This window comes from Pipistrellus hanaki (assembly GCF_964339955.1).
Source record: "Pipistrellus hanaki genome assembly, chromosome: 11".
Taxonomy (NCBI): domain Eukaryota; kingdom Metazoa; phylum Chordata; class Mammalia; order Chiroptera; family Vespertilionidae; genus Pipistrellus; species Pipistrellus hanaki.
In genome coordinates this window covers 68,691,279-68,709,887 of record NC_140513.1, presented here as the reverse complement: position 1 = coordinate 68,709,887, position 18,609 = coordinate 68,691,279, and the positions used below count along the sequence as shown (strand labels likewise).

The 18,609-nt window shown below is 42.8% G+C and overlaps 1 protein-coding gene across 2 annotated transcripts in view; it reads right to left on the bottom strand.

Annotated features, from left to right (window-relative positions):
* Positions 1 to 5,773: 5,773 nt before the first annotated feature.
* IARS1 (isoleucyl-tRNA synthetase 1) overlaps positions 5,774 to 18,609 on the bottom strand; it is an 86,696-nt gene continuing 73,860 nt past the window's right edge. For both annotated transcript variants that reach the window (XM_084899004.1, XM_084899003.1), the window contains exons 31-34: positions 16,456 to 16,581; positions 14,380 to 14,523; positions 13,645 to 13,797; positions 5,774 to 8,219 (exon numbers count right to left, since the gene is read on the bottom strand). In XM_084899004.1, coding sequence (XP_084755130.1) covers positions 8,137 to 8,219; positions 13,645 to 13,797; positions 14,380 to 14,523; positions 16,456 to 16,581 — 506 coding nt within the window. In that variant the 3' untranslated portion in view covers positions 5,774 to 8,136. The remainder of the gene's footprint in view (positions 8,220 to 13,644; positions 13,798 to 14,379; positions 14,524 to 16,455; positions 16,582 to 18,609) is intronic.

Sequence of the window (18,609 nt, the reverse complement as noted above, 5' to 3'; positions counted from 1 at the left end):
TTATGCACATATGCATACAAGTTCTTCAACTGATCTCTTCCCACACTTCCCCACCTTTTCCATCTTCCCTCTGAGATTTCGCAGTCTGTTCGATGTTTCTGTGTCTCTGGATCTGTTTTTTCCCCATCAGTTTATTTTGTTCATTAGATTCTACATATGAGTGAGATCATGAAATACTTGATTTTCTCTGATTGGATTACTTCATTTAGCATAATTCTCTCCAGGTCCCTCCATGCTGTCTCAAAGGGTAAGAGATCCTGCTTTTTTTACAGCTGCGTAGTGTTCCCTGGTGTAAATGTACCACAGCTTTCTATCCACTCATCTGCTGATGGGCACTTGGGCTGTTTCCAGATCTTAGCGATTGTAAACTGTGCTGCTATGAACATGCTTTCTGATTGGTGTTTGGGTTTCTTATGATATATTGCAAGATGGGAAATTGCGGCATGAAATGGCCGTTCCATATTTAATGTTTTGAGGAAACTCCATACTGTTTTCCATAATGGCTGCATTCCCACCAGCAGTGCACCTTTTCTTTGCATCCGCACCAGCACCCGTCATTTGTTGATTTGTTGATGGCAGCCATTCTGACAGGTGAGAGGTGATACTTCATTGTTGTTTTAATTTGCTTCTCTCTGATGATCAGTAACTTTGACCATTTTTTTCATCTGTCCCGTGGTCATCTGTATGTCCACTTAGGAGAAGTGTCTATTAGGTCCTTTGCCCATTTTTTAATTGTGTGGTTTCCTTTTGTTAAGTTGTGTGAGTTCCTTATATATTTTGGATATTAACCCTTTATTAGATGTATCATTGCCAAATAGGTTCTCCCATAAAGGGACTCTGTTTTCATTTTGTTGATGGTTTCTTTTTCTGTGCAGCTTGTTATTTTGATGTAGTCTCATTTGTTTATTTTCTCCTTAGTTTCCTTTGTCCTAGGAGATGTATCTTTAACTATATTGCTATGAGAGATGTCTGAGATTTTGTTACCTATGTTTTTTTTTTGTAGGATTTTTATGGTTTTATTACATACATTTAAGTCTTTTATCCATTTTGAGTTTATTTTTGTATGTGGTGTAAGTTGGTGGTCTAGTTTCATTCTTTTATATGTATCTGTCCAATTTTCCCAACACCATTTATTGAAGAGACTTTCTTGATTCCATTGTATGCTCTTGCCTCTACTGTCAAATATTAATTGAACAAAATGGCTTGGGGTCTCTGTTCTGTTCCATTGATCTATATGCTTGTTCTTGTGCCAGTATCAGATAGTTTTTATTATGGTGGCTTTGTAGTATAACTTGATATCTGATATTGTGATTCCTCCAACTTTGTTCTTCTTTCTCAAGATTGCTGCAGATATTACGGGTCTTTTTGGTACCATATAGAAATTTGTTCTAGATCTGTGAAATTTGCCGTTTGTATTTTAATAGGGATTGCATGGAATCTGCAGATTGCCTTGGGTAGTATGGACAATTTGATGATGAATATGGAATACTCTTCCACTTGTTTACATCTTCCTTTACCATTTTTTTTCAAGTACTGTATCTTTCCAAGTACAAGTCTTTTACTTTGTTGGTTTACTCTTATCTTAATTTTTCTTGTTGCAATGATAAATAGGATTGTCTTAGTTTCTCTTTCTGAAAATTCATTATTTATGTATTAAAAAGCTACTGATGCCTGTCCGGTGTGGCTCAGTGGTTGAGTGTTGACCTCAACCAGGAGGTCATGGTTCGATTCCCAGTCATGGCACATGCTCAAGTTGTGGGTTTGATCCCCAGTATGGGATGTGCAAGAGGCAGCCACTCAATGATTCTCCCTCATCATTGATGTTTTTATCTTTCTCTTCCTCTCTGAAATTAATAAAAATATGTTATAAAAGGAGCCATTCATTCCTGGGTGTTAATTTGTTATACTGCTATTTTGTTGAAATCTAGTAGTTTTTTTATGGAGTCTATAGGGTTTTCTATGTGCAATATCATGTCATTTGCTAATAATGACAGTTTTATTTCCTCCTTTCCAATTTGGATGCCTTTTATTTCTTCTTTTTGTCTGGTCACTGTGGCCAGGACTTCTATGACTAGGTTGAATAAGAGTGGTGAGAATAGCCCTGGCCAGTTTGGCTCAGTGGATAGAGTGTTGACCTGCAGACTGAAGGGTCCCGGGTTGGATTCCAGTTAGGGGCTTGTACCTTGGTTGCGAGCATATCCGCAGTAGGATGTGTACAGGAGGCAGCTGATCAGTGTTTCTAACACTCTGTTCCTCTCCCTTCCTCTCTGTAAAAAAAAAAAAAAAAAAAAAAAAAAGTGGTGAAACTATTCCTCTCTTGTTCCTGTTCTTGGGTGAAATGGTTTTAGTTTTGCCCATTGAGTATGTTGTTTACTATAGGTTTGTCATATATGGCCTTTATCACATTGAGATATGCTCTCTTCCTACTATGCTGAGTTTTTATCAAAAACGGGTGTTGGATTTTGTCAAATGCTTTTTTTGCACTTATTGATACAATCATGTGCTTTTTGTCTTTAAATTCTTTTATGTGGCCAAGATTGGTTTGGGTCAATGGGTAGAGCGTCAGCCTGTGGACTGAGGGGTCCAAGGTTCAATTCTGGTCAAGAGCATGTACCTTGGTTGTGGGCACACCCCCACCGCAGGAGGCAGCTGATCGATGTTTCTCTCTCTCCCTTCCTCTAATTTAAAAAAAATAAATTTCTTTGTGATGTGTCACATTTGTTGATTTGAAAATATTGTACAAACCTTGCATCCATGGAATAAATACCACTTGGTCATGGTGTGTATTTATTTATTTATTTATTTATTTTTTAATTTTTTTTTTTTAGAGGGCAGCATACACTTTATTTTTTGTTACCCACCTGGCCCCCTCAGTGCCCAATTCCCAGAACTCCAGGTCCCCACCCCACTTCCTGAGCAGATGGGCCTTAGTGTTGGGGCTCGCCTGGAAAAATGGGCCAGGGATGCCTCTTGAATTCTCTCAGGCCTCTTGCCCCTGGCACCCAGGGGATCTCCTGGAGGCAGACAGCCTTCAGGCGGTAATGCAGCCTGAGACAGAGCCCTTTGCTCTCTCAGGTCTGCGGCGATCCCCAGGTAGCTTCAGCCACTGTGGGTGCGGGGGGTCCCGGACTGCAGGAGGCCCCTAGCAGGTGGCAGACTTGCGCTGAATGCGCTTGTACCGAGGGCTCCAGGCGGGCGGCGGCCTGCAGCAGGTCCTCATAGTGAGCAGCGGTGCTGAGCTCCCGGCTCCAGCCCTTCCTCCAGGTCCCAAACCCTGCGTTTGAGGGCAGCTGTCATGGCATCAGAACAGAGGGAGGAGAGGTCCGCACCCGTCAGCTGGGGCGGGCAGTGATCCAGCAGTCACCAGGCTCGCGGAGGGCTCCAGCTTGAACTTGTGTGTGATGGCGCTCAGAACACGGAGCTGGGAGGCACGGTCCTCGCTCACCCCTGTAAACCCCGGCTTGTCAAACCTGCCAGGCCGCAGAGGGCAGGGTCCAGGAGGTCTGGTCTGCTTGTGGCTCTGATCACAAACACATCCTGAGTGCTATGAAGCCCGTCCAGCTCAGCCAGGAGCTGAGACACCACGCTGTCCATCACACCTCCAGAGTCTCCACTTTGCCCTCAGCTTGGGGCCAAGGAGTCCATTCATCAAAGAAGATAATGCAGGGAGCCACGGCCCGGGCCCTGGCAAACACTCCCCATACATTCTCCTCACTTTGGCCCACGTACATGTTGATGAGCTCTGGCCCCTTCACACTGAGGAAGGTGAGGCTGCACTCAGTGGCCACTGCCTTGGCCAGGAGGGGCTTGCCAGTGCCAGGAGGCCCGTGGAGCAGGAGGCCCGAGCGCCTCAGGCCCAGGCTCAGCAGCTCGGGGTGCTCTAGAGGGAGCTGGATGGTCTCCAGGATCTCCTTCTTCACCTCCTGCAGCCGCCCACGTCGTGCCAGGACACCGAGGGGATCTTAGGGGCGCCGGTGGCCTGGGAGTGAGCTGACTGCAGCTGCCCCAGGGCCTGCCTCTCCGACTGTGTCCCCCAGTCTTGCGCCCCAGCACAGCAAACCATTATTCTTGCGCGCCACTCTGCAAGCAAGCCACCCTCACTTTCTGACCTGATGGCAGACAGTCAAGCTTCTCCACAGAAACTAGATTTCAGAGATCAGGAACTTGTCTCTCTTCGGGTTGAAGAAAGCAATGCCCGCCGCCAGCCGGGATCGCAGCCAGCCTGTTTTGTGTGTGCTCACGTACCTGTATTTCAGTGCTTGTGCCCTGAATGCTCTTTTCTCTTTCCGTCTAGTTGTAGAACTTCCACTCAGTAAGCTTTCCCGTGGTTCTGGGTGATAGACTAGTCTTTTAGTTGCAGTTTTGAAATTGTTGTGCACAGCAGCAGTTTAGGTGTTTACCTACACCGTCATCTTGGATATCCAAAGTACTAATTTAGTTAGTTGACTTTGAGTTCATTAAATTGTCTGTTTTCTTGTATCTTGTTTCTGAGAACTGAAATCCCTAATTCTGTCATTAGAATCAGCAATCACCAAGTGGTGGTCTGTGAGGTCTGAAAGGTTGTTGATCACTGACATTTGTTTTTTTTTTTTTAATATATTTTATTGATTTTTTACAGAGAGGAAGGGAGAAAGATAGAGAGCTAGAAACATCGATGAGAGAGAAACATCAACCAGCTGCCTCTTGCACACCTCCTACCGGGGATGTGCCTGCAACCAAAGTACATGCCCTTGACTGGAATCGAACCTGGGACCTTTCGGTCCGCAGATCGACGCTCTACCACTGAGCCAAACCGGTTTCGGCGACCAGACATTTTAAATCACATATTTCCATTTTATTTTTGGGACAATTTTCGTTTTCTTTCTAGGCTGCCATGTTACCTTGGTTGTTCATGGTATTTGATGGATTCCTCCTCGTTCTAGATATCTATGAATGAATGGCACTCCTCGAATAGTCTTCCTATTGCTTTACAATAGGTGGTGCTGAAGCAAGATCTTTAAGTTTCTACCACCTCCTGGCATTTCAGATGTGGGTGGGGTTCCAATAGAAGGTATGTGTTTCCTCTGTGCTCTGGTCATCTTGGTCTCAGAAAACAAATCCCCCAGGGGAATGAATGTAGTGGCCACTGGGGTTCCAAATCCGTGAAATGCCAGGCTGTCCACTTCAGCCAGACACTGCCCACGGAGAAGCTGTCATCTGTTGGTGTGAAGTGAACTGGGAGAATTTGGTCACTTCCTTTGTTGCTTTGCTTTCCCAGTAATGTTGACTGGCAGACATCTGTGGCATCACCTCCATGTCTCCACCTTACCCTGGGATTAGTTACATTGCGCCTGTCACTCAGGGAAAAAATTTCAGATAATGTGCCAACCGTCACTGCTACAGCTTCTTCTGAGGCCTGCTGATGGCTCTGGGGGTCGGAGGAGAGGCAGTCAGGCTCCATGGTTCTCTCTGGAATGCTGATTGTCAAAAATGTGGCCACACCACCGCGTTTCCGTAGTGTAGTGGTTATCACGTTCGCCTCACAAAAATGTGGCCATATCTCCGTCCTTCATCCCTGCCTCGGTCACTGGGCTCAAGAACCAGCAACCTCTCAGTGTACAGGGTAATGCCAATCACACTCACCAGGGCAAAATCCACTTTTAAGTGTCATTGATTGGAATATCAGATGTTATAAACATAAGAAAAGGGTAATCCATTGTATTTACCATATTTCTGCTCCATCGGTATTTCAAGGTTTTTTTCCTTTTGTATTTCAAAAACTTTCTCTAGCCAATTTAAAAAAATATATATATTTTATTGATTTTTTTACAGAGGAAGAGAGGCATAGAGAGTTAGAAATATTTATGAGAGAATCATCGATCAGCTGCCTCTTGCACACCCCCTCTCGGGATGTGCCGCAACCAAGGTACATGCCCTTAACCGGAATAGAACCTAGGACCCTTCAGTCCGCAGGTTGACGCTCTATCCACTGAGCCAAACCAGTTTTGGCTTCCTCTAGCCAATTTTTAACAGTAGGTCTTCCAGTGACAAATTATTTTAGTTATAATTGTCTGAAAATATATTTTTTTACTCCTTAATTATTGAAGTACAGGGAATTTACAGTTCAGTTTGTTTGTTTTTTCCTCCCCCTTACAAAATATTGTGCCACTAGTTCCTGGATTCTAATAGGCAGGTAGCGTCTAAAACATGGATGGATATTCTGAACAAAGGGATGATTCACATACCAGCAAGAATGGAGAACAGCTCAAGATTCATCAGCTTCTCAGACTATGTGCAATTTAAAGATGACTTTAAATGTTATTTTTAATTACAGCTGACATGCAGTATTATATTAGTTTCAGGTGTACAACACAGCGATTAGACATTTATGAAAGGTAAAAAGTGATCCCCTAAGTCTAGTGCCCATCTGGCACGTTATCACATTATTCACTATATATTCCCTATGCTGTACTTTACATCCCTGTCACTCTTCTGTAACCCCATTTATACTTCTTACCAACCCTTGACCCCCTCCCAAAGGGCAGCCATCAAAATGTTCTATTTCTGATTATTTAGATTCGATATACAAGTGAAATCATGTACCTGTCTCACTCTGATTTCACTTAGCACAGTGCGTGGCAGGGCCATCCGTGGTACTGCAGATGGCAAGATCTCATCAGACCCTACGGCCCTGTCCGTGTGGCTCAGCCTCATGTCTGTGCATCATCAATCCCCAGTAGGGGCATGCAGAAGGCAGTTGATCGATATTTCCCTCTCTCTTAATTCAATAAAAAGATATTTTAAAAACAAACAAAAATCTTGTGAATTATTTTTGAACCACCGTTGACTGTGTAACTGAGACCATATACAAGCAAACCCATAGATAAGGCAGATGGGGAGAACAGCTACCCAAATCTGGACTCTTTGCCTAGGGACTCTGGATTAGCCTGAGCAAGGTTTTCTGAGTGTTACAATGCAGTCTCAGCTTTCTCTAATCAATCTTCTTTCTTTCTTCTTAAATTTTCATAGGTGTCAAACCTACATTGTAGCCTGAAGGTTCCCTCTACCATGTTTCACCCCCTGCCCCTTTTCCTTTATGTATGTTTCCCCCAACAAATCTTATACATCTAATTCTGTTTAGGCATCTGTAAACATAGGGTCTTGGGAAGAAGATATTTATTTAGTACATTATATTTTTATGTATATATATTTTTTATATATATTTTATTGATTTTTTACAGAGAGGAAGGGAGAGGGATAGAGACTAGAAACATCCATGAGAGAGAAAAATGGACTAGCTGCCTCTTACACACCCCCTACTGGAGATGTGCCCTTGACCGGAATCGAACCCGGGATCTTTCAGTCCGCAGACCGACTCTCTATCCACTGAGCCAAACCGGTTTCGGCTATATTTTTAAATAAATCTTTTAAAAAAGAATTAAGAGAGAGAGGGAGGAAGAGGGGAGAGAGAGACTTGTTGTTCCACTTATTTATACATTCATTGGTTAATTCTTTTATGTGCCCTGATGAGGGATCAAACTTGCAACCTTGGCCTACTGGATGATGCTCTAACCAACTGAGCTAATGGCCAGGGCTTAGTCCACTGTCTTAATACAGAAGTTACTATATTAAGTTTTTGTGTTTTCTGATGATTATACCTTTCAAATTTCAATAAATAAAGGGAGAATGAATTGCTTTTAACATATTTATTATCTGAGAAAGCTTATTTATTTTTCTTGCTTTAATGGAACATATTCCATCAAATTATCCAAGGAAATCCAGATAATTATCAATTTCTTCAAGATTTTAAGTATATTTTAAAAGACCATAAAAGGATAAACATTATGCCACTTTAATAACTTTCTCCCCTTATAGGTAAGGAATTCAAGTACAGAAATAAACTCTAGTGCTGAGGTAACATTGCAATCTTCTCTCAACATGTCCCATGCTTAAGGTTATGTGAATATTGCTGTGAGGATTTAAGCTACTTGATGAACCAATACCACATCACATTTAGGCCAAAAGCAGCACGTTTAGACCAGATACACCTGAAACGAATATTTTCAACACATGAATATGTAAGAGTGTGTGTGTGTGTGTGTGTGTGTGTGTGTGTGTGTGTGTAAAGGTTGACTGAACCACACTGGTAACAGGAAGTTAGGAGTCAGCCGTTGTTGGAAATACAGAAACATACACAGTCTTCGTGTTCAAAGTCTTCAGGGGAATTTCTTCTGTAATTTCTAGAGTGAAAGAGATGAAAAGCAAAATAAATTTCCTTCCTATTGTGCATACCATAAAAATGTCAGCAGCTTGAGTAAGCAATAAATTTGGCTTCACCCCAAGAGAGGTTTGACCTTTCACCTGATAATGCAAGGGAGACAGCTAACTTGGGGGGAGGAAGCCACACCAGAAAGACCAACCACATAATTCTAAGTAAAAGTAAGTTAACCATGTGAGCAAGGACTCATTTAATATGTAATAAAGCTTCAATACAAAGCAAGACAGCAGGGGTGAGCTTCTGCGTGGGAACCCTGTACACTGGCATGCACCAGGGTCAGGAGAAGGAACTGTCTATGACTCCTGGGAAAGGGAGAGGACGGCTGAAGCCCTGCATCTGCACAGCTCTCAAATTGGCCCTACACATTCACTTATTCCTTTCCCTGGAGTACACGTAGTCATGAATGCAAACGCTCCCAGCGAGTCCTATGAAACCCGCTAACGTATTATCAAACCCGAGTGTAGTTGCAGTTGGTGCCCGAAGTGACAGGGCCTTGTAGGAAGCCCTCCCGCACTTCCTATATACACAGAAAAGGCCTAGAACAAAACCAAGCCAGCAGCCCAGATGGGTGGATTCTAAATATTAACTTCCAGTAATGGGAAGAACAGCTATTTCCAGGTCTCGGAGAATAAGAGTATGTGGTGAACCTAGGAAATGCCAGAAAACAAGAACTGGTTTTGTTGAACCACACTGATAACAGGAACTTTTCTACAATGGAAGGACTTGCGTCAAAGAATATAGGACCCAATACGCCCAAAGATAAAAGATTGCAGTATGTAAAGTATAACACAAATGCAATTAACACCGAATATATAAACACTCAGAAAGAGTGACAAAAGAAAAATTTAAAAAGCTCTTCGCCTACTTTGGTGCATTTTGCTTTTACCCAGATCTGAATTCAAAGAAAAAAATCAACTTTCTCTGAAAATGGCTCTGACTTTTCTGTAGGACAATCACATCCACAAAACGAGATGTAGAGATGATTCCACGCTGCAGACACTACGGAAATGATTTCAGGCATTAATGTCAAACAATTCTGGATGCTGTCAAAACTGTATTTGTAAAAGGTGGTATAGTATTAATAGTGTTTGATGCATGTTTTGAGAGCAAATAAAACAATTCTGATTCTGGAAAATAAAACAAACAAATAAATAAATAAATAAAAATGGCTCTGTCCAAGCAGGAATCCTGAATGTAAAAATACTCTCAAAGCTGCCTCCTTAACAGATAGTAACTCCAAGATCTGGAGATGACATTTAGAATCTAGTGGAACAAGCAAGCATGCATCGGTGAGTTTTTAAACTGTGAGCATTATGTGATCCTTCTATTTACCAAAGTATTAATACTTTATGAAAGACAATTTTTAGAGAAAAAAATACAGTGAAAATGAGGCCACAGATGCCAGCGTGTGTCGTCACCTGCTCTCTGGGTGATGGTTTAACGACAGCAGCCCTTGTGCCCAGTGTGGGACGCTGACACCTATTTCTAGGAGGAACAGAGGAGCAAAAATAATACTGTGTGTGTTTTCACCTCTCTGAAGGGCTTACATAAGGCACTTGTCTCGGTTTTGCCTAACTTGGAACTCGGTCAGGGCAGAAAGTGGTAGGTAAGAACATTGTAAGGCACATGTGTCAAACACAAGGCCCTCGGGCCAAATCCAGCCCGCCAGGCCTTGCAATGTGGCCCGCACCGTGCTGTCATCACTGCACTCCGCTGTCAGTTTATGACATTGTCAGTTTATGACTGTTCAGTAAACCATTTGGCCCGCGATTTAGGCTGGATTTTAGATTTTGGCCCCTTCTCTGATTGAGTTCGACACCCCTATTGTAAGGCAAACAAAAATCCCACAGCTGCGTGGAATAGAAGATTATCACTGAAACATACCTAAGGCCTTGGAGGAAAAGTATGAGAGAGATTCTTTGGGTAACTGGGCCTTTAACAGCATCCTGAGTAATTTTTGAAAGCTGCATGTATGCCCTGGCACAGATCTAGGGACAGAAAACACCTGAGAAGATCCAAAGCTTTCAATTTCGAAAAAGGTAAAAGGCCTTTCTGGCTAAATCTGGCTGCTCTTTAGGCTCAGTGCAAACCGAAGGGGAAGGTGGAGGCAGAGCTATAAATAGCTTGGCTGTGCTGAATGAGCCAATCTCCAAAGACTGACAGGTGGGTATTTTGTTGTTAAGCTTTTTTTTTTTTTTTTTTTTTTTTAAATATATTTTATTGATTTTGTACAGAGAGGAAGGGAGAGAGATAGTTAGAAACATCGATGAGAGAGAGTCATCGATCAGCTGCCTCTTGCACACCCCCTACTGGGGATGTGCCCGAAACCAAGGTACATGCCCTTGACCGGAATTGAACCCGGGACCTTTCAGTCCGCAAGCTGACGCTCTATCCACTGTGCCAAACTGGTTTTGGCTGTTGTTAAGCTTTTAACGCCTGGGGGTCAAGATAATCTGTAGTTGTAAACAAGCTAAAGGAACAGAGACCGAAGTGATTACACACAACAAGGAATACAGTCTTCGCCAGGGGTTGGGGGAAGTGTTTGGCAAAGTCATAAAACAAATGAACAATTACAGCTTTCAAAAATCAGAAATAGCCCTAGCCAATTTGGCTCAGTGGCTAGAGTGTCAGCCCATGGACTGACGGGTCCCAGGCCGTTGGTTTTTTTTTTAATAAATGTATTTTATTGAGTTTTACATAGAGGAAGGGAGAGGGATAGAGTTAGAAACATCGATGAGAGAGAAACATCGATCAGCTGCCGCCTGCATACCCCCTTACAGGGGATGTGCCCACAACAAAGGCACATGCCCTTGACCGGAATTGAACCTGAGACCTTGCAGTCCACAGGCCGATGCTCTATCCATTGAGCCAAACCGATTTCGGCTGAAGGGTCCCAGGTTTGACCCTGGTCAGGGCACATGCCTGGTTGCAGGCTCGATCCCCAGTAGGGGGCGTGTAGGAAGCAGCCAATCAAGGGTTCTCTCTCATTACTGATGTTTAGATACTCTCCCCCTCAACCTTCTACCTGAAATCAAGTGAAAAAGCACAGAAATAGCGCACCCTGGGAAGGGGGAGAGCCTAAATTCAAATGTCCAATTTTCAACATTAAAAATATCAAAAGGCATACAAAGAAGCAGAAAAGTTATGGCACAGTCAGAGGAAGAGCTAAATTGACAGAATCTGTCCTTTAGGAAACGCAAATATTTGAACTTACACTCTATAGTAACTCTCTTAAATGAAAAACCACAAACTAATGGAAAGGCCAATTGAAGCAGCAAATAATTAAAGAAATCCAAGAAAGCAATGTATCAACAAATTAAGAATATCAATAGAGAAAGTATAAAAGAAACCAAATAGAGATTCTGAGGCAGAAAAGGAAAACTGAAATAAGATCACAAGATGAGCTACTAGTAAATAGCCGATTTGAGCAGGCAAAAAAATCAGTGATCTTGAAATAAAACATTTGAAATAATACAGTTCAAATGGACTAACTAACATACAGTGGTGCCTCACACAACGAACTTAATTCGTTCCAGGATCAAGCTTGTTATGCAAAAAGTTCGTTATGTGAAACGCGTTTTCCCATAACAATACATGTTAAAAAAAATAATTCGTTCTGTAGCATAAAATATGCTAAGATGACATAAAAAAAATATGCTAAGATGACATATTTTTATTTAGATACATCTAAAAACATAATTTTTTAAAAAAAAAACACACATTTTTTTAATTTTAAGACAGACTAAGTAGAGTCTACCGAATCTTGCACATCTTCATCCATTTTCTGCTTTTTGGCCGATGGTTTCATGAAAAACCTGTCCAAAGTTCGCTGTGCGAGGCGTTCGTTATGCGAGGCACCACTGTATACATTATGAGAGTTTTGGAAGGAGAAGAAAAGGTAGAAAGAACATTTGAAGAAATAGTGACCAAATCTTGAAAGCAACAAAAGAGAAGCCAAATGACAGGGATACTAATGAATAGCCAATTTCCAATCAGAAACCATGGAAGTCAAAGGGAGTGTGGAATAACGTATTTAAAATACTGAAAAACTATCAACATGAAAACTCTATCTGGCAAAACTGTTCTTCAAAATTAAGAAGTTATTAAAGCACCAGAGGCCCCATGCAGGAAGATTCGTGCAAGAATGGGCCTTCCTTACCCTGGCTGCCCGCACCACCTTCGCTCAGGCTGCCTTCTGCCTTCCCACACTGCCCAGAGGCCTGGCGTGGCTGGGGCCGTGCAGAACGCCTGGGCCCCATCCTGCTCCCCCACGCTGATTGGCTGGTGGGTATCGCAATGGTACAGTCAATTTGCATCTTACTCTTTTATTAGCGTAGATTCCCCAAAAAAGAAAAGTTAAGGGAGATCATTTCCACTAAACATGGTAAAGGGAATCCTTCAGGTTGAAAAGCAAGTGTGCTAGGCAGTCACTCACAGTCATGTCAGTTATATAACTTTCCACTGTTATTTACAACTAGAGGCCAAGTGCACGAATTCATACACTGGAGGGAGGGAACTGGACGGGGAGGGTGTGTCCCTCTGCCCAGATTGCAAAAGGATGCAGGTCAGGCCAAGGGACTCCTCCGGTGCATGACTGGGGCCAGGGAGGGACATGGGAGGTTGGCCAGCTAGGGAGGGACTGAGGGAGTGCTCCAGAGTGTGGCTGGCCCGTCTAACTCAGTCCCAATATGCTGGACCCCAGCAATCAGCTAACTTACAATTTGGAATATCTGCCCCCTGGTGGTCAGTGGATGTCATAGCAAGCAGTTGAGTGGCTTTAGCATATCATTAGCATATTACGCTTTGATTGGATGAATGGCTGACCAAATGACCAGACACTTAGCATATTAGGCTTTTTAAAATATGTATATATTATTGACTTTTTACAGAGAGGATGGGAGAGGGATAGAGAGTTAGAAACACCAGTGAGAGAGAAACATCCATCAGCTGTCTCCTGCACACCCCCCACTGGGGATGTGCCCACAATCAAGGTACATGCCCTTGACTGGAATTGAACATGGGACCCTTGAATCTGCAGGCCAATGCTCTATCCACTGGGCAACATATTAGGCTTTTATTATATAAGACTAGAGGCCCAGTGCATGAAATTTGTGCAGAGGGTAGGGTGGCTGGTGATCAGTGCACCTCATAGTGAGCGATCGAACTTCCAAGGGAACATTTAGCATATTAGCTGTGTGTGTGTGTCTGTGTGTGTGTGATATATATATATATATATATATATATATATATAGAGAGAGAGAGAGAGAGAGAGAGAGAGAGAGAGAGAGAGAGAGAGATAAGTAGATAGGTCTACAGTTGTTCATATAGAAAATAATGCAACAAAAGAAAAATAAAAAACAAAAACTTAGCATGTTCTACAATCTCACCATCCATTTGAGACTCATTCAGAAACAGCTTTAGCTTCCTGCTGCGAAGGCCAAACATCTTGGCCGCTTCACACAGAAGACCTTCATAGGTGAGTCCATTCTGCCCACGTGGGTTTTCCAGCAGGAGGGTACCCACTGTTCCCATTAAACACTCTACGGAAGAAAGGACAGACTGGATTAAACCCTGAGAGTCCACACCATCAAGCTACAGCATCCCTAAGGAAGGGGGATGACTGCAAGCTTGGAAAAGCAGCCATGAGTGCAGGGCGCCAGTGAGACAGCTGTACAGTTTGCAGAAAAATCTCAAACATCTCCCAGAGGGAAAGGGAAAGGAGAAAAAGAAAAACGATCAGTACAAAAAGCCCTGCAGCTTGGAAAAGAGTCATTCAGCAAAAGCGTCATGAAGAGCACAATGAGAACGCCAAACAACTGGAAAAACTAAGTTTTCAAAACATTTCCCAAGAAGCAAAAATAAGGCTGAATTAAAATGTGTTGGCATTCAAGCAATTCAGCTTCATTTAGCTGTAACTTTTACCTACTCAATTCACCTCATTTCCTTTCCGTACCAGATGGATGAGTGTGTTTCTAAGCCTGTGTATGTTCATTTAAATCACTACATTAAAGCCAATGTGAAAAGCCCACAGAAGTCAGAGGTTGAAAATTAAAGGGAACCTTACCATCAACACCCCACCACTCACCTGGCAGAAGATGTTTACAACTAGGGAAGGCATGTACCTTGTGGGTTGGCATTCAGGAGCTGTAAGTTGATATACTGGCAGAGAAGAGTGCTAGGACTGTCACTCACGGAGGGAGCTGCTCCTGCAGTCACACGCAGCATCTTTCCACTAAGACTCAGTAGGTTGGTTTGGTTTTGTATTTCTACAAATAACAAAAAATAGTAATAAGACATCATTCTTTCAGGGGCAGATAGTTTATAGACCTGAAGTCATTCACTTTTCCATATTTATTAAACCACCATATGGATATCTTTACAGTGATACTTTCAACTTGTTTATGAAAGGACACTGCCTTTTCTATAAAGTCACATGCAATTAGTAGGAAATGTTATTGGTGCAAAATAAATGGCATAATATTCACAACCTAAAATGCAAACTACTTTGTTTCCATTTAGTTTTTTCCCTGTATAGTTGACTTTTGAAAATGTGGAAGAATGCAAATTTTTTCAATAAACACAGTAGGCCCTTTCTATACACAGGTTTTGCACCTAAGGAATCAGAAACAGTATTTTCGCATTCTCAACTTCAGATGGAAATACTGCTTTACCTGAAAGTCAGATGTGGTTTACAGAGCCATGTACAGATGCCTAAGTCACAAGCGGTGGATGGTGATTTAACTCTGCTCACTTAGCTAAGTTCCCCAGAACTTTCTGACTGTCCTGGATTGGGTTAGGGCTGACCAGAGAAAAGTACGCAGGATTTTATTTACAGCCACTGCTTCCAAAAGTCCATGTGGGGCCCAGACACCACTCAACATTCAGTTCCTGCCACAGAGTCAGAGGGGACAGCAACAGGCCTGCCCTCTGTGCTCATCCAACGTCCAGGCCGGGGGCACAGCAGCTCACTTGCCAAGCTGCTTCTGCAGGGCCTGGTTAGCTGTGCCACAGAGAGGAGCTCCAGCCTGTGCTTGCTGAGCTCTTTTCCCCGTGGCTTTCCATGGCGGTTCTCTCTCCATTTACACCCAGCGGGGAAGGGGAGTTCCTAGGACACAGCACCTTTGTCAACATTTAAGATTGAGCCGAGACTGGTTTGGCTCAATGGATAGAGCGTCGGCTTGGGGACTGAAGGGTCCCAGGTTCGATTCCGGTCAAGGGCATGTACCTTGGTTGCGGGCATATCCCCAGTAGGGGGTGTGCAAGAGGCAGCTGATCGATGACTCTCTCTCATTGATGTTTCTAACTCTCTATCTCTCTCCCTTCCTCTCTGTACAAAATCAATAAAATATATTTAAAAAAAAAAAAAAAAAACATTTAAGATTGAGAAATTTTTCTAGTCTTTGCCAATCTGGTATCAGTAATAGTACCACATTGTGGTTTTTACTATTGAGGTTCAGCAGGTATTCCTTTAGTTACTGACCATTTGGATTTTCTCTTTTAGGCTATTTAAAAGTTCCTAAAATAAGCATTCAGGTTCATAAAATGAATAGTTTCCTATATCTGAGAAACATAAATTAGGGGGCTTAAAACAACAGAAATGTAGTGTCTCAGTTTGAGGCAAGAAGCCTGAGATCAGGTGTCAGTCGGCCCTCACTCCCTGGGAGGAGGCCCTAGCAATCCGTGCTGTTTCTCGGCTTGCATCCGCACAGCTCCTGTCGAGGCCTGCCATCGTACAAGGTCTCCATGTCTTCCCACAAGGACACCAGTCATACGGAGCAGGGCCTACCGCACCTCATGCAACGACCCTATTTGCAAAGAAGGCCCACGGTACTGTGGGTAAAGACTTCAATGTATCTTTTTACTTTCTTTCTTTTTTGGTGGATTGGTCTCACATTTCAACCTGTGACAGTGGGAGAGAATGTACATAGATCTTTTAAAAATTCTATTTGGACTTATCTTACCGAGAATCTGGATTTAGCAAGATGCAGCCACTATGTTTAAGAAAGTTCAAACACCCCAGCAAAGTCTGTGAAGCTCAGAGTCCTGCACCTGGCTAACAGTGCGAGTAGGCGAGCTTCCATCTCCGAGAAGGACGGTGTTCTTGCTGCCACAGGGACAGGCAGGCCCTGCCGAAGAGCCAGGCTGATTCACCCTCCGCCTGGTCAAAGGCCATGGATAGCTTTCCCCCTTCTGCTCACCTGTTTCTCCGAGGAAGAGCGCCAGCTCTGAATTCTTCACACCAAAGATGCTAGTAACAGCACTCTTCAGCTTTAGGAGGTCTAACCGGTTATCGCCTTTCGGATTTTCCAGAAGCAGTACTCCACCTAAAAAGCCAAAAATATAAGTAAATCTGAAGAAAAATACAAAGGGCACAGAGTGTTCAGCTGGCCTTTCTTTCTTTTCGAGCACCTTCCACCATGCACTCTCAGGATGCACGTGGGCAGTGCTGGTGGGTCTATTCTGGGGGAAACTCCTTCAAGAAATCATTTTCTAAATACAATCTTTTGTCTTTATGATCCTATTTGATGTTGCAGCATTTATGGATCCCTAGGGTTCAGAGTGGTAAAAATACTATCTAATTTAAACACAATATCCTCAAATGATCCTTCATACTGATTAATCTATACCTGAGATTTTACTACAGATACTTACTTTATTGATCTGTTTTATGTATTTTGAGATAATTAAAGAATCATTAAACTGGGCCCTTTAACCAGTCAGTTTATCACCGTTAACATAAAGCTATCATATAATATCATACTCAGGGACTGACATTAACACAATCAAAACACAATAGTTCAGCCCAACTGGTGTGGCCCAGTGGTTGAGCATTGACCTATGAACCAGGAGGTCACGATTTGACTCCCGGTCAGGGCACATGCCCAGGTTTCGGGCTCAATCCCCAGTAGGGGTGTGCAGGAGGCAACCAATCAATGGTTCTCTCTTGTCATTGATGTTTCTATATCCTGCCCTCTCCCTTCCTCTCTGAAATCAATAAAACTATATTTTAAAAAGCAACACCCCAAGACACAGAACAGTTCAATCACCAAGAGAACTCATTGTATTACCCTTTAAAATCTACATCTGTTCTGGCCAAAGTGGCTCAGTGGGGTGGAGCTTTGTCCTGTACACCAAAATGTGAGGGCTCAATTCCCAGTCAGGGCACACACCCAAGTTGCAAATTTAATCCCTGATCAGAGCCCATGAAGGAAGCACCAACAGAAATTTCCCTCAAAAGACAATTTAAATAAGTCTACCCCTAGTTCCCTCAACTCCCTATCTGCTAGCAAACAATCTACTATTTCTGAAATAGTATCATTTCAGGAATGCGGTATAAATAGTACATACACAGTATGTACTCTTTTGTGATGGACTTTTTACACTTGGCACTGATCTCTGAAGATTCATTCAGATTGTTGTGCTGATCAATGGTTTACCTATCCCTAAATTCTAAAGACAGTTTAACAATTTGCATTTTAAGTGTCTGTGATCGATTTGAGCTAATTTCTGTATAAGATGTAAAACTAAGGTCAGGATATTTTCTTGTGTAGAAAGATCTCATTGCACGAAAAGATTCAACTGAATTGCCTTTTCTTCGTTCTCTGGAAGCCTTTAGCCATCTCTTTGGAGAAGTGTTTATTCATTTATTCAGGTCCTTTGCCCAATTTTAAATTGGACTGTTTGACATAAAAATGCTCCATGCCACTATCACCAGAGAAATGCAACCTGTGAACGGGTCCTGCCCAGGAATCAGCCGCCGCCCTCTGGGGGCGGGCAGGTGCGCGGGAAGCCAGGCATCTCTGTGTGGGCCTCCTGGGATAGGCTCTTTTCGTGGATGCAGTAGGTGGTACACAATACACAGCAACAAATCAGTTCCCTTCGTTTGAGAATGTGTTGATTTACTCTTCTTTGTTAAAGATATTTTTGCTTGATATAATCATGGGTAGAAAGTATACAACTTTTAACATTTGAGAATGTCCTTAAACCTTCGTGCCTTCATGGGTTGATAAAAACTTCAGTATTATTCAAACCCCCCCCCCCCCCTTTTTTTTAAAGATTTTTTTTTTATTTTATTGATATTTTACAGAAAGAAAGAGAGAGGGATAGAGAGAAACATCGATGAGAGAGAATCACTGATTAGCTGCATCCTGCACACCCCCCACTGGGCAAGATACATGCCCTTGACCGGAATCGAACCCGGGACCTTTCAGTCCGCAGGCTGACGCTCCATCTGCTGAGCCAAACCAGTTTCGGCTCAAACCTCTCCCTCTAAGTTAGGTGTTGCACATCCCTCTGCTTTTTTTTTTTTTTTTTTTTTTAAATATATTTTATTGATTTTACACAGAGAGGAA